General features: G+C 38.2%; 1 protein-coding gene across 1 annotated transcript in view; it reads left to right on the top strand.

Moving 5' to 3' along the window:
* Nucleotides 1-14849, top strand: part of LOC125229936 (transmembrane protein 272-like) — a 46055-nt gene that overhangs the window by 7918 nt on the left and 23288 nt on the right. The window contains exon 3 of the mRNA XM_048134885.1: nucleotides 10932-11121. Within this exon, the coding sequence (XP_047990842.1) occupies nucleotides 10932-11121 (190 nt within the window). The remainder of the gene's footprint in view (nucleotides 1-10931; nucleotides 11122-14849) is intronic.

Here is a 14849-nt window from a genome sequence, read left to right as displayed (position 1 = left end):
GCATTTTATCCACTAGTGGGTAAAGTAATTTGACCTTGAATAAAGTCAAATTAACTGCTTTAAAATTGATTACAGTAGGTGAATCTAGTAATAAAGATGATTTACCACCTGTAGAACTACTGGAAGCAGTGATGAACACATTTTTTGCGTTGTAGTTTCCTCGCTATAGTGAGGGGAAAAGTTTTGCGTTGCACTCGGATGCAAATGTATTTTACTTCTCGTGTGTTTAAAAACTCGCAAGTTCAGGATTCTATTCTCAACTATAAAATCCTTTCACTTGCTCGTTTTTCAATTCCACACTCGGCGTTAAAATACAACTTTGCCCCCTTGTATAACAAATAACTATTAAACCTATGCTGTTTTAGCTATGGGTGTGTACAGAATGGTATCGGTTGGTTCTCATTTGAACATTCCTTTCGCTTGGACTTTTCCGTAGGTACATTAAAAAGTCTAGAGCATATGTGGGACTCCCGGGTGGAAAACGTCCGCGTGGGCGTCCCAGATATCGCTGGTGCGAGGAAGCCCTGAAAGACCTGTCCGCACTCGGTGTACCCAACTGGCGTGAAGTGGCGCAGGATAGGGCAGAGTGGCGATCTCTTGTGTCGGAGGCCAAGATCCTTTTTAAGTCGCTGAGCCAGTGAAATAAAATGAAAAAAAAAAAGCCCGGGAAATAACTGACATCATTTTGATATCATTTCAATATCATGTGTACATCCGAAAATGTTTTCTTTTACACAAATTTGTCTTTAATATTGTATAGGTACTTCCTTTATTTTACTTAGCTCAGCTAAATTGTTAAAGTTGGCCAAATACAAAATAAAAACAATGTACGAGTACATTGCGTTATTACCGCCTCAGGCAATATTACGTCGAGCTCAAAACCGCTACCCTGAGTTATTGACATTTAAATAATAAAAAAAGAAATATTATAGGACTTACTAACTGAGTCCCACGATAAGCTCAAGAATGCTTGTGTTGTGGGTACCTACTAAAGACAACGATATATTATATAAGAAAACATCCATGGCTCAGGAACAAATATCTGTGTTCATCACACAAATAAATGCCCTTACCGGGTTTCGAACCCGGGACCGCGGCTAAACAGGCAGGGTCACTACGCGCTAGACTAGACCGGTCGTCATTTGTATGCAACATCCTTTGAATGGAGAAAGTCAACAGCGGTTCACAAAGTTAATTATAATTAAATTACTATAGACTCGTAAGACCCAGACCAATTTTTCCGTTTTTGAATTCGGAACGTTATTCTGTTTTTATGAGAGTTGAAAACTCGAGTTTTGTACCCGTAGTCACAGTATAATAAAGAGTACTATCGTACAGTATGGCCACTCCCGCTCCCCGCTGAAAGTGACGCCCACCCCCTCTCAGTTACCTGACAGTTACCGCCTGTCAAAAACGCGAACAATCGACCTGTCATATCTCACTCATACAAGCATGGTACGCGTTCACCTACACGAGCTTAGAATGTGTGCTAGGAACGCGCCTCTTTCATATATTTGATCGCCAGTGTCCGAGATGTGCCGTAGTCTAGTAAAATTTTGAAAAAAAAACCCTACATAGTGGACCGATTTTCATGGAATATGGCTAAGAACACTCCCGACTAATTCAGTTTTCAAACAAAAAAAACTAAATCTAAATCGGTGCATCCGTTCGGGAGCTATGATGCCACAAACAGACACAGACACAGACAGACAGACAAACAGACAGACAACCAGACAGAAAAACAGACAGACAAACAGACAGACAAACAGACAGGAAAGCAGACAGACAAACATACAGACAAACATACAGACAAACTGACAGACAAACAGACAGACATGTCAAACTTATAACACCCCGTCGTTTTTGCGTCGGGGGTTAACGCTCCGTCTTGCGTGAGCGACGGGCGACGCGACGCGACGCGACGCGATGCGACGCGATGCGACGGCGATGGCTCAAGGTCATCGCGTATCCATCGCGCGAAACGTCGGCACTAGCATTTTGGTGATTAGAATCACAAGATTCGCCGTCTTTCACAATGTGCAAATGGTCTAGCGGGTTTGACTTCTAGGTGGAATCGTTTGCGCCATGAGTGTCGTGAGTTCGAATCTCGGCTCACGCAATCTTTTTGCATTTTTATTTACTTTTTTTCTTTTATGTTCTACTAGCTTTTGCCCGCGGCTTCTCTTGAAAGACGGACAAACAAACAGACACACATACACTTTCCAGTTTAATCAGTATGGATTATTTGATTTTGTTTACCTGCTTATTTCTTTCTCTAAGATTCTACTTTCTTATTTTTTTTTAAGAACTCCGGGTTTTATACTAACAAGGAAAGTTTTAAGTAGCACACAATAATACTGCATTTTGTTTTTATTAACTTAATGTTTATTTTAATCCATACTAATATTATAAACGGGAAAGTGTGTGTGTGTCTATTTATTTGTCCGTCCTTCACGGCAAAACTGAGCGACGAATTAACGTATACTATTTACTTATAACGAATGCAATAGCATGATGATGGCAGCATTAAAAAACACTGGGTTACACTGTATGACATTTTTTCATTTCAACATTAAGTAAATATACTTAATGTTGAAATGAAAAAATGTCATACAGTGTAACCCAGTGTTTTTTAATGCTGCCATCTAGTGTCGACTGGCATAACCACTACACTAAGAGCCCTTATTCCTTAGAGCGTTCATCAATTTCGTGAAATAGCCATTGATAGATGGCGTTGGTGCTCGGTACGCGAGCCACCGGTAACGCAACACACAGGCAAGAATGATCTTGATAGTTTTGAATTTAATTGCTAGTAACAATTCTTTTGGTTTCATGTGTTAACTTTTTTGTAAAGTTTACAAGAGATAAGAATATATTATTATTATATGGTACCTATTAATTGTAAGTAACTTAAAATAAACAGTTTCAAAGAGCTGAGCTGTGTGCAAAAAATTACATGTGTTATTGGCCCGGCTAATGAGATCAAACATGGTCGAGTTACGATAAGTAGAATAGCAGTTCTGTTATTCATTTCCTGACTCGATCATGTGACCTTGGACATCATCGAGATCGACGCTGCTCATCAGCCCAAATGTAATAAGCCCAAACATAGTGGAGTTATTATGAGTAAAATAGCAGTTTTGTTGACCATATCCTGACTCCACCATGAAACCCAGAACCTCATCCTGGGGGCCGGTTTTTGAATTTCACATATGGGATTTGTCACTAAAATACCGGTTAAAAACAGTGAATTGCTTAGTATTTTCAGTGACAATTTTCTGAATTCGAACGCGTGAGACTCAAAAATCGGTCCCCTGGTCCCGAAATATAATAATAATTCAAACTCTCATCAGATTTCAAGTAAAATTTCTTGGATAAAATTGCATGTGTAAAAATCAGGCGGACCGTATGCCTGTTTGCCACCAACAGGATCAAGATTTGTTTAGTCGCAGTACCTATACAGCACTTCTCAGAACTATCTAGCTGCTTACGCTTACGAGAGCACGGTGCGCCGGACTATCGAACGTAGGTCCACTGTCTATGAGCGCTGGGCGCAGACTGAACTGGCCCCGTAGCCGAATGGCATTTCTCCGACGCCAAACGAAAGCGATACGCCGCTGGCTCTGTCGCGCCAATACGCAAGCGCGATAGAGATAGATATCTACTAGCGCTTCGTTTCGTGAGCGTTTCGTGAGCGATTGTGCCATTCGGCTAGCCACCCAGCAGTGAGCGGGCCCGTGTCAGCAGTGTATTTTATTCGAATTTTATGTGCTTTAAAATAGTACATTACGATACAAGTGCGTAAAAAAGGAAGTTCGAAACGAGTGGCGATAAATTAAAACACTCCCGACACGAGTTACGAATTTCCTTTTCGCACGTGTATCGTACGACGTTTTTCAGTACAGATGAGCCTCCGAAGTTTCGACCTGGCATATAATGCACCACTTCTCGCACTAGTGCGTAAAAAAAACACCATCTGTACTGAAAAATATCTATCGACACAAAGGTATATGTCTTATATGTATTTTTTTTTTATATGGCAACAACAAGTTCTGGTTTAGGATAATATTATTATTTAAGAGTTACAATAAATGCAGGAATCGCAGGAATTACAATGAACGCCCCTTAAAGAGTAGTCTAATTATATATTTTTTTGTATGGGTACCTTTCCTTGTTAGTATAAAAGCCGGAGTTATTAAAAATAAAATAAAAATAAGAATGAAGATTCTTACAGAAAGAAAAAAGTAAACAATCAAATAATAGAAAATAAAAGAAACAAAAATAAAACTGCAAAAGCACGCCTCAGCCGAGGTTCGAACTCACACCGCTGGCGCGGCGTCCAGACGTCGAAACCGCTAGGCTACGAGCCCGTTGTAATAACTAGTTAATTTTGTAATCCTATTCACCAAAGTCAAGTGCTAGTACATATATCGTAAGGTCATCGCACTAGTGTTTCATATTTTTAGTTCACACTTAAATTTTAATATTTTACGCAGACAATCTCGTATCACCGTGTACATAATCAAAGGCTGTCAATACAAGTTACAAAAGTTGTAATTTCCTTACTTTTTAGGCACATTACTCCTTTGGTCAACTTATGTTAATTTGAATATTTTGAATTTTTATTATAAGAAAATATAAAGAATGAAATGTGAGACTAGTAATCAATCGTTATTTCTCTAGTCCGACCTCTCTACGTATTGAATTTGCTTCTAAAAATCAAATAGCTTGATCGCGCGCCCATCGCCATCGCATCGCGTCGCATCGCCGTCGCGGGCCGTCGCGGGCCGTCGCTTACGCAAGACACTCCCATATGAACACAGCGGTTTGATCGCATCGCGTCGCATCGCGTCGCTTAACATTCGCATGTTCATCGCTAGTTCGTCGCGTCGCATCGCCGTCGCGTTCCGTCGCCCACCTAAGACAAGTCCATAGAGATAGAAGGTTTGATTTCGTCGCATCGCATCGCATCGCGTCGCCGTCGCGGGTTCGTCGCTCACGCAAGACGCGGCGTAATAAGTACGCCGTGACATACAAGGATAGCCAAAAAATACATCAAGTACTTTTTCTGGGACGCTTACGCTCTCGATTAAGTCGAGTACAGTAAACTTAACGGCCATAAAGAATACACGACGGTTTTTTGTCTTCGTAGAGCGTTGTCTCTTTCTTGCGTTAATTGTCTCTTTCCAAAGACCGTTGTACATTTTTTATGGCCGTTTACTGTAACGTATTGTAAAATGTGAAGATCCCGTGGTAGAGGGTCTGATTGCCGGGAGCGTCGCAAACATTTGCCCTCGACAAATCGACTGAAAGCAAAACATTTGCTCCATTCTATTAAGTCTTTAGTTTGTTGTCACTATACAGAGTGTTAATACATAATACTTATGTAGGTAGGTACTAATATTTATAATACATACATACATACAATCACGCCTGTATCCCATAAAGGGGTAGGCAGAGCACTTGAAACTAGCGAAAGCTTCAGTGCCACTCTTGGCAAATAAGGGGTTAAAAGAAAACGAAACTGTGGCATAATATAAATTGGAAAGCATGTGTGTCTGTGTTTGTCCGTTTTTCACGGCAAAACGGAGCGACGAATTGACGTGACTTTTAAAGTGGTGATAGTTGAAGGGATAGAGAGTGACATAGGCTAGTTTTTGTCTTTTCTAACCCCCTACATCCCTAAAACGGGGTGGAAGTTTGTATGGATAATTCCACAACTTTCGAATTACGCGAGCGAAGCTGCGGGCAAAAACTAGTAGTAATAGTTTTAAATAACTGGGGGGAGGTGGTAAATATCAATTTAATCATCATTGTCCGTTTAGTGACGGATTTTGAATTTTACCACACCTGACTGTGCTTTACTGTATACTGCTTTGCTTTGCTTACTCCTCATGGGAATACAGCTAAGGGTATATTTATGTGTATACATACATACTTATGTATAATCTTTAATTTTTTGATGACGAATCGCAATTCACGATGATTCAAATAAGATTTTTAAAAGTTCCCAAATTTTGATTATCGTCCCATTTAAGTTTTTAGCCTGTATAAGTGTATTATATACCGCCATTACTGCCTGTGCTAACGAAATAATAATGTTTAGTGTTTCTAAAGCAATAATAAAGTTACTGTTGTACATTTTAATATTTTATTCAAAGTAATAACTTTTAAGTGCTATAATAACTTAAGTTGCAATTACGAGGTACTTAAATTTAATGTATTATCGATTTTAGACTTATGCCTTCTGGAAAGTGACCTACATGTAAAAATAAATAGATACTGTAGATAGGTACCTATCTACTACGATACATTCATGCATTCATCAAAATTATAAATTTAAATTGATACTTTAATTTTATAAACATATGTTATATCATTATAAAACATTTATGCACAATTTCAAATTAAGTATCAAAAGGTGACCTCAAGTTTTTCTACTCAAATTCGCTGGGCACTTGCGGCCATTTTGAATTTTGGCGGGAGCTCGTTCCACGGGTTGACAAGTCTGGTAGAAATATATAATATAAAGTAACTGAGTTGACCGTGACGTCACTCAATTCGATTTGATATTAATTCCATATTAGCAAGACGTTAAAATTCGTTTTGACAGTTCTTAAAAAGAAGCTGATTTGACTAGGAGGCAAGTAGCCTATTGCCCGGCAGTCGGGATTTGCCCCGCTGTACCTTAGGTATTTTATTAAAAAACAATATTTTTCCCTCACAAGTGCGCAAAGATGGTTCCTTCATTACTTGTCATGTCGAAATTTCCAAGGGCCATATGTACTGAAAACGTCGTACAATAATACACGTGCGAAGAGACAAATTCGTAAAGCGTGTCGATTTAAAGTTAATTTATCGCCACTCGTGGCGAACTTCCTCTTTTCAGCATTTGTATCGTAATGTAGGTACTATAACATGATAGTTACGTTAGATAATCAGTTACTTAATGGAAGTCATTTTCAATATTGTAATATCCATAATTATTAATATTGTAAATGGGAAAGTGTGTGTGTCTGTTTGTTTGTCCGTCTTTCACGGCAAAACGGAGAGATGGATCGAAGGGATGAAGAGTGACATAGGCTTCTTTATGTGTGTTTTTAATATAACCCCCCACTTTCCTAAGATGGGGGATGGAAGTTTGTATGAAGCATTTCGCAATTCACGAGCGAAGCCGCGGGCAAAAGCTAGTGTAAGTATTTAATATAATTTCAAACGCACGGTACGGTCGGTATCACAGATTTCAACCGTTACTCTTCAATTTGCCAATACAATTCTGATAGCATCCGTATTTCAAGTACCATGATCGGTGCCAGTAACTTTTATGCCGATGACATAAATTTGACGTCACTCTGCATATAGGTTGATTCAAGAGTTTTATTTAATAATTAATCATTATTCATCAATCATTTTAATCATGACTTCAAAACTAATCTATTCACTCGTGAAATAATAAATACTTGATACGTGAAAAGTAAATTAAATTAGTTGTTTATTTTTTTACATTCATTTTATTAAATATGTTTGTTACCATATTTCAATAAATTATTAAAACAAAACAAATTGTTTCCTTTCCGTTTCACGTATCAAGTAGGTATTAATTGTTCCACGTATGAATGGCTTACTTTTGAAGTCATTTGTACATGATAAAAATTGATTAATGAATAATGATTAATTATTACAATAAAACTATTTGAATCATTCTATAAGCAGCGTGACGTCAAATTGATGTCATCGGCATGAAAGTTACGGGCCCTGCCAATGATCCATAATTTTTTTATTCATTGCACCGAAATTACAGTGCCGGACGTATCCGGACTAAATCCGGACTAATAATATATTCCGGACGCGGACCGGACCGTAATTCCGGCGATCCATTATGTAGCAACAATCTACTGCGAAATACTAAAGGGTTGGGAGGTTTAGTCTCAATTACCTTCTAAATATTTACCAATGAATTCTTACACAGTATACTCGAATATAGAGGGTGTATTTGGATTCCGGGCCAGTGTTTTAAGACAGACTAGCGTTGAAAAAACCGGAAAAAATCAAATGATTTTTCCCGAAGTTTATGAATTTTTCGTTTTTTTCGGTATTTTTCGGGTTTTTTAAGAAAAACCGGCCAAGAGCGTGTGGGGCACGCTCAGTGTAGGGTTCCGTAGTTTTCCGTATTTTTCTCAAAAACTACTGAACCTATCAAGTTCAAAACAATTTTCCTAGAAAGTATTTATAAAGTTCTACTTTTGTGATTTTTTTCATATTTTTTAAACATATGGTTCAAAAGTTAGAGGGGGGGGACGCACTTTTTTTTCCTTTAGGAGCGATTATTTCCGAAAATATAAATATTATCAAAAAACGATCTTAGCAAACTCTTATTCATTTTTAAATACCTATCCAACAATATATCACACGTTAGGGTTGGAATGAAAAAAAAATTCAGCCCCCACTTTACATGTAGGGGGGGTACCCTAATAAAACATTTTTTTCCATTTTTTATTTTTGCACTTTGTCGGCGTGATTCATGTACATATTGGTACCAAATTTCAGCTTTCTAGTGTTAACGGTTACTGAGATTATCCGCGGACGGACGGACGGACGGACGGACGGACGGACGGACGGACGGACGGACGGACGGACGGACGGACGGACGGACAGACAGACATGGCGAAACTATAAGGGTTCCTAGTTGACTACGGAACCCTAAAAAACCAAATACATTATTAAAATTAATATTCTATTAATCACTCTCACTCTCATCATGTACTGACGGTCAGGTCAACTGACCTTGGCAGTAAAAAAGGCGGTTAATTTGAAAAATATAGGGCTCACCGGCGAATTGTCTTCATAAAACGCGTGCCTTCTTAAACCTTGAAGTTGGCGGAATCATCGACGACACTTAAAAAATTATTGAAAATGTAAGGGCGAAGGATTAATTCCCATAGAAAATTCGAATTTCGCGCCATTTTTAGTGCCAAGATTTGGTTGACCGTCTGTATTTCAGTCATTTCTGCTTCCATGTCGTCGGTGTAGCCCGTTTGTAGGTGCAAATTTGCCCGAATAAAGATTAATTTATAAAATCGTTCGGGCAATAACCGATTTTTCTATGTCTGGTATGTGTCCGTCCAAACAATGACAAATTTCTTTCATATTTCATGTTTTTTTTTTTGAAAAATAAGAGCCGAAACATTCGCGGTTTTTTTCCATAAATTTCTGAAAAAAACCAAAGGAAATGGAAAAAAACGGGAATTTTCCGGCTTTTTTCATCGCTAAGACAGACCTTCCCTCGATTCGAATTTAATGAATATTGGCGTTTACAGATTTCGGAAAGCATACACGGACAATTAGGACACTTGCATGTTAGATAATAGACATGTACCTGAAATCAGCGCGACAAAGTTTTTGTAAAGATGTAAATATTTTTGAATCATAAAACATAGAATTTATCAAAGATTTTGTAAATTTCGTTGGTGGGTTTAGCACTGTAACATACGTTGTAAAATATTCTCAAAATTACTGTAACATTTAACTGAAAATTTTGATCAATAATCTTCATGCAAGGTATCATTCTCTCACAACATTATCTTAGAATGTACAAAACTTTCGTGAGAAATACGCGTATTGAAATATTTAATTACACGGCTGTACTGTAAGGAACTCACGTCATTATTTCGCGACTGTTGCGACACGTTTTGAGTCCTTTAGGAGACCTCAGGTGCTCGCGACGCCCAGACTCCGTACACTCAATCTCTCTCTCTCTCTCTCTCAGGCTCTCCCTCTCTCTGTCTCTTTGTTATATTCCACAATCTTTAAGTATTACTAAATATAAAAGAAGAAACTGACTGACTGACCTATCAACGCACAGCCGCCGCAACCGCTGGTCCTAGAGATTCCAAATTAGGCATGTAGGTTCCTCATAAGGTGTAAGTACGTTTTCACACTATCCGATCCGATATCGGATGTCGGAAGGATTTCAAAGGCAAAAATCCAAGATGGCAGCTTCAATATATGGGATATCAGTCCTACATCCGGTATCGGATCGGATAATGTGAAAACGCACTAAGGGCCCCTAAGAAAGGATTTTTCAAAATTCACCTCCTAAGGGGGTGAAATGGGGGTCCAAAGTTTGTATAGGGAAACAAGATTAGAACGCGGGCGAAGCCGTGGGATAAAGCTGGTTACAAATATATTTTTAAATGATAGCGGAGGCCTCCGTGGCGCAGTTGGGAACGGGCTGGCTTCGGCAAAGCCAGAGTCGCAGGTTCGAGTCCTGCCGGAGGTGTGAATTTTTCCATTTTTCATATCATTTAAAAATATGTAATATCGCTCGCAGACGTTTCTGCATGATAAAAAACCGAACAAGAGCGTGTCGGGCCACGCTCAGTGTAGGGTTCCGTAGTTTTCCGTGTTTTTCTCAAAAACTACTGAACCAATCAAGTTCAAAACAATTTTCCTAGAAAGTCTTTATAAAGTTCTACTTTTGTGATTTTTTTCATATTTTTTAAACCTATGGTTCAAAAGTTAGAGGGGGGGGACGCACTTTTTTTTCCTTTAGGAGCGATTATTTCCGAAAATATAAATATTATCAAAAAACGATCTTAGTAAACCCTTATTCATTTTTAAATACCTATCCAAAAATATATCACATGTTGGGGTTGGAATGAAAAAAAATATCAGCCCCCACTTTACATGTAGGGGGGGTACCCTAATAAAACATTTTTTTTCATTTTTTATTTTTGCACTTTGTTGGCGTGATTGATATACATATTGGTACCAAATTTCAGCTTTCTAGTGCAAACGGTTACTGAGATTATCCGCGGACGGACGGACGGACAGACAGACATGGCGAAACTATAAGGGTTCCTACTGTTCCTAGTTGACTACGGAACCCTAAAAACAAATCTGGTTACATAATATTTTATTTTATTCCGCAGGAGTCCAATACATCCGCGACTGCCCCGCCGAGCCGCGGATCCCGGTGTACATGGTGGTGGGGGGTGCAGCAGGCGGCGCCGGCGTCTGCTGGCTGCTGTGGGCGCAGCTGGCCAGCAGGTCATCCACCTCCGACGCCAGTGTGCCGGAGAAAATACTCGCCTATACCTTAACGGTGTTCCTCATGGGATGGTGAGTACTATACAAACAAAAGGAGTTTGGTTGCTATGGATACAGCTTGCTAGCAGGTCCTCGACTTCTGATACTAGTGTGCTGGAGAAGATACTCGCGTATAACTTGACGGTGTTCCTCATGGGATGGTGAGTACTCTAGAAACAAAAGAAAAACAGAATACGTAATAAAACAGTCAAAATGTATAGTTGTCCAGGATGTGATTTATATGTAGAAAGAATAGATCGTCTGTTTTGCACAACATGCAAATCGTGCTATCACTATTCATGCGTTAATATAACGTCAGCTATATTTAGAGAAAAACAGTCCAGGTTAAGAGCACAGTGGATATGCCCTTCCTGTACACAGGTCACACGACGCTCGCGTCGGCGGGACGACGAGACCCCCGCATCCCCGGCGGGTCTGAGACTAATGGACAGAGGTATAAAAGACGCAAATAAAACCAGTGATGATACGGAAATTTTGAATATGCTGGAAGACACACACATAGACATTACCACCCCTTTTTCCACGCCCTCAGCACCTCGCCATGCTAAAACTTCTCGGGAAGCAGAGGCGACCAGCGCAGATAACATAACTTTTGACAGATTTAGCCACCTGATTAAAAAAGAATTTGAAGTAATGAAAGAAACTCTAATAGAATCTATAACGAATAACATTAAGGAGACCCTCATTGCCGAGTTTAACTTGAAAATAAACGATCTTAAACATGACATATCTCATAACTCGACTACGTTAACCCAGGAACAAGGACGACTGCAAGAAAGCTTAAATGCAAATAGTGAACTTATAAAAGAATTAGAAAACAAGCATTTTAAATTACGAAACGAGTTAAATGCACTTAAAAGCAAGATTGAAGAGACAGGACAGAAAACTACTAATGCAAGTTACGTGAACAAAACAATAGTACTATACGGTTTGGATGAATACCCTGAAGAAAATTGGCAAGTACTTATACAACGTGTAACCAATGTGTTTCGTGAATTCCTGGGCACAGATATAAATGCCTTTATTGAGGACATAAAAAGAATAGGAAAGCGAGGGTACCGAAGGCCTATCGAGATAGAACTGATAAGTAAACGTATGAAGAACTACATTTTACACAACAAACACATTTTTAAGAACACAGGTCTGGCTATCTCCGATTTTCTGGACACCGCAGAACTGAAAAAAAGACAAGAAATCAGGAATACCATCAGGGAAGCGCGCAAACGTGGTCTGCGCCCCATAGTAAGACAGGATAAAATATTTATAAGTGGCTGCGAATATTTACCATCTCCGACTAAACAACCTGAACATACCCAGATGAACCCAGAACACGGAAGCCCTGATAACCGGCAGCCTACTAATGTTGAGACCTTCAAGGACGTGGAGAAGAAACATTATCAAAGCAACCCTCACCACACCGGCCAAGACATACAGAACCGCACGTCATGTAATACCCCCGCCGCGGCCACCGCGTATCACTCCCGAGATACGAACGACCATCATAGCAGCGACGACTTGAATAACACCTGCACGACTAATTCTTCCTTTCGAGCCTAATAAATCTCATATTTTTTTCCAAAACATGCAAAGCCTTTGGAACAAAACCCACCTCCTACAAGCGCATACAGAAAAAGACACAAATTTACAAGTAATATGTATTACAGAGTCCTGGCTTAATAAAGAAAAGAAACAATTAATAAATATACCAAATTTTAATGTAAGTTCGTCTTTCTGTCGTGAACAGCACGAAGGAGGAGGCGTTTTGATCCTAACGCATAACTCGTTAGAATCTCGTGAACGCCTTGATATCTCTTCTATATCAAGAGAACTCATTTTTGAAGTTTGCGCAGTAGAAATACCGAAATCAGACTTGTTGATTATAAATGTTTACTACCCAAATAGTAAAAGAGAAATTGAAGTTTTCTATTCATGTGTAAATGAACTCCTTAAATTAATCTCAGTAAAAGATAAGAACAAAAACATTGTAATCGGAGGTGATTTTAACATAGACTTTCTTCTCAATAATAACAACAAGTTTAGACTATCCAACGTCATGCTCGCACATAATTTCCATCAAAGAGTAAATGGGCCTACACGCGTCACACGCGATAGGTCCTCATGTATCGATTTAATGTTTACTAATTTTAAAATAAATGACTCTGAACTTAATATTGAAGATCTAGGATTTTCAGACCATAGAGGTATATTGTTTAAAACCCCTATAATTACACCAATAGTAAAAAACTGGACAACCCATAAAAGAATTTATAGTATGAAAAATATGCAGTACTTTAAAACCGAACTCGCATTAATAAACTGGTATAATATACTCTCAACAAATAAATGTGCAAACGAAAATTATAACTCATTTGATGAAATATTAAAACAAACTCTGAATAAATGTATTCCAAAAGTAACGATTAAACTACAACCTCAAAAATCTCGTTTAACACCTGGATTAAAAATATCTTGCCGTAATAAAAGGGCATTAAAACTACTCGCATCACAATCACAAAATAAAATTGTACAAAATTATTATAAACAATACAGTAAAGTTCTAAAAAAGGCAGTACACACGTCAAAAAAATTAAATAATAAACAAAAATTCCTAAGCTCCGACAATAAAACTAAATCCATGTGGCAAATAATAAATACAGAGACAAATAAATACAAACCAAGAAATAAAAATAATGTTCATATAAAAACCAAACACAACGATCTGCTCATTAACCCTAAAGAGGTGGCGAATATATTTAACAAGTACTTTTCCTCTATCGGAAATTCAAATCAGACATCGGCAACAAAACTTCCACTGAAAAATGCTAATATAAACTCATTTTTCCTTAGCCAAGTAGAGCCACCAGAAATGTATAAAATATTAAAAAATCTTAAAAACAAATCATCGTGTGGTATAGACGAGATTCCTCCCACATTGATAAAATATTGTGCAGAGATCCTGACTATACCGTTTACTATATTAATATTATAAATCAATCATTTTCTGAAGGCACCTTTCCAGACGCTCTAAAAATCTCAATAATAAAACCTGTTCATAAAAAAGGTGACAGTACAGACTTGAATAACTACCGACCAATAGCTCTGTTACCTACATCAGCAAAAATATATGAAACTGCCATGATATCACGTCTTTATTCCTTCTATGAAAAATTTAACATTTTAAACGAAAATCAAAACGGTTTTAGAAAAAACCGCTCTACTACTTTCGCAGTCTACAAGTACATTAAACAAGTTATAAATATCATAAATAGTAAAAACTATGCAGTCGGCCTCTTACTAGATATGAGTAAAGCATACGATCGTGTCTGCCACCAAATTTTGTTAGACAAACTTTACAATACAGGAGTCAGAGGAATAGCCCTGCAATGGTTTAAGACATATTTTTCAAATCGCTTTCAATATGTAGACGTACAAAATGTAAACTTCGAGACAGGGAAAATCGAATATGTCAGATCTGATAGAGTACCTGTAACAGGCTCTATACCCCAGGGAAGTGTCTTAGGGTGTTTGTTATTTCTTATATATATAAATGACCTTCCTGACATAATAGACGATCATTGTACGCTGTTTGCCGACGACGTCTCAGTTATAATACCGTGTAGTGATAGTCATGATTGCACAACTAAATTAGAGTCAGTATTAAATTCAATTACAAATTGGTTACATGTACATAATCTTCAACTTAATTTAAACAAAACAAAAGCAATTCAATTCAAACCTAG

The sequence above is a fragment of the Leguminivora glycinivorella genome, chromosome 9 (assembly GCF_023078275.1).
Source record: "Leguminivora glycinivorella isolate SPB_JAAS2020 chromosome 9, LegGlyc_1.1, whole genome shotgun sequence".
NCBI classification, from domain to species: domain Eukaryota; kingdom Metazoa; phylum Arthropoda; class Insecta; order Lepidoptera; family Tortricidae; genus Leguminivora; species Leguminivora glycinivorella.
Note: the sequence above shows the minus strand (reverse complement) of the source record. Positions and strands in the feature narration are given on the sequence as shown.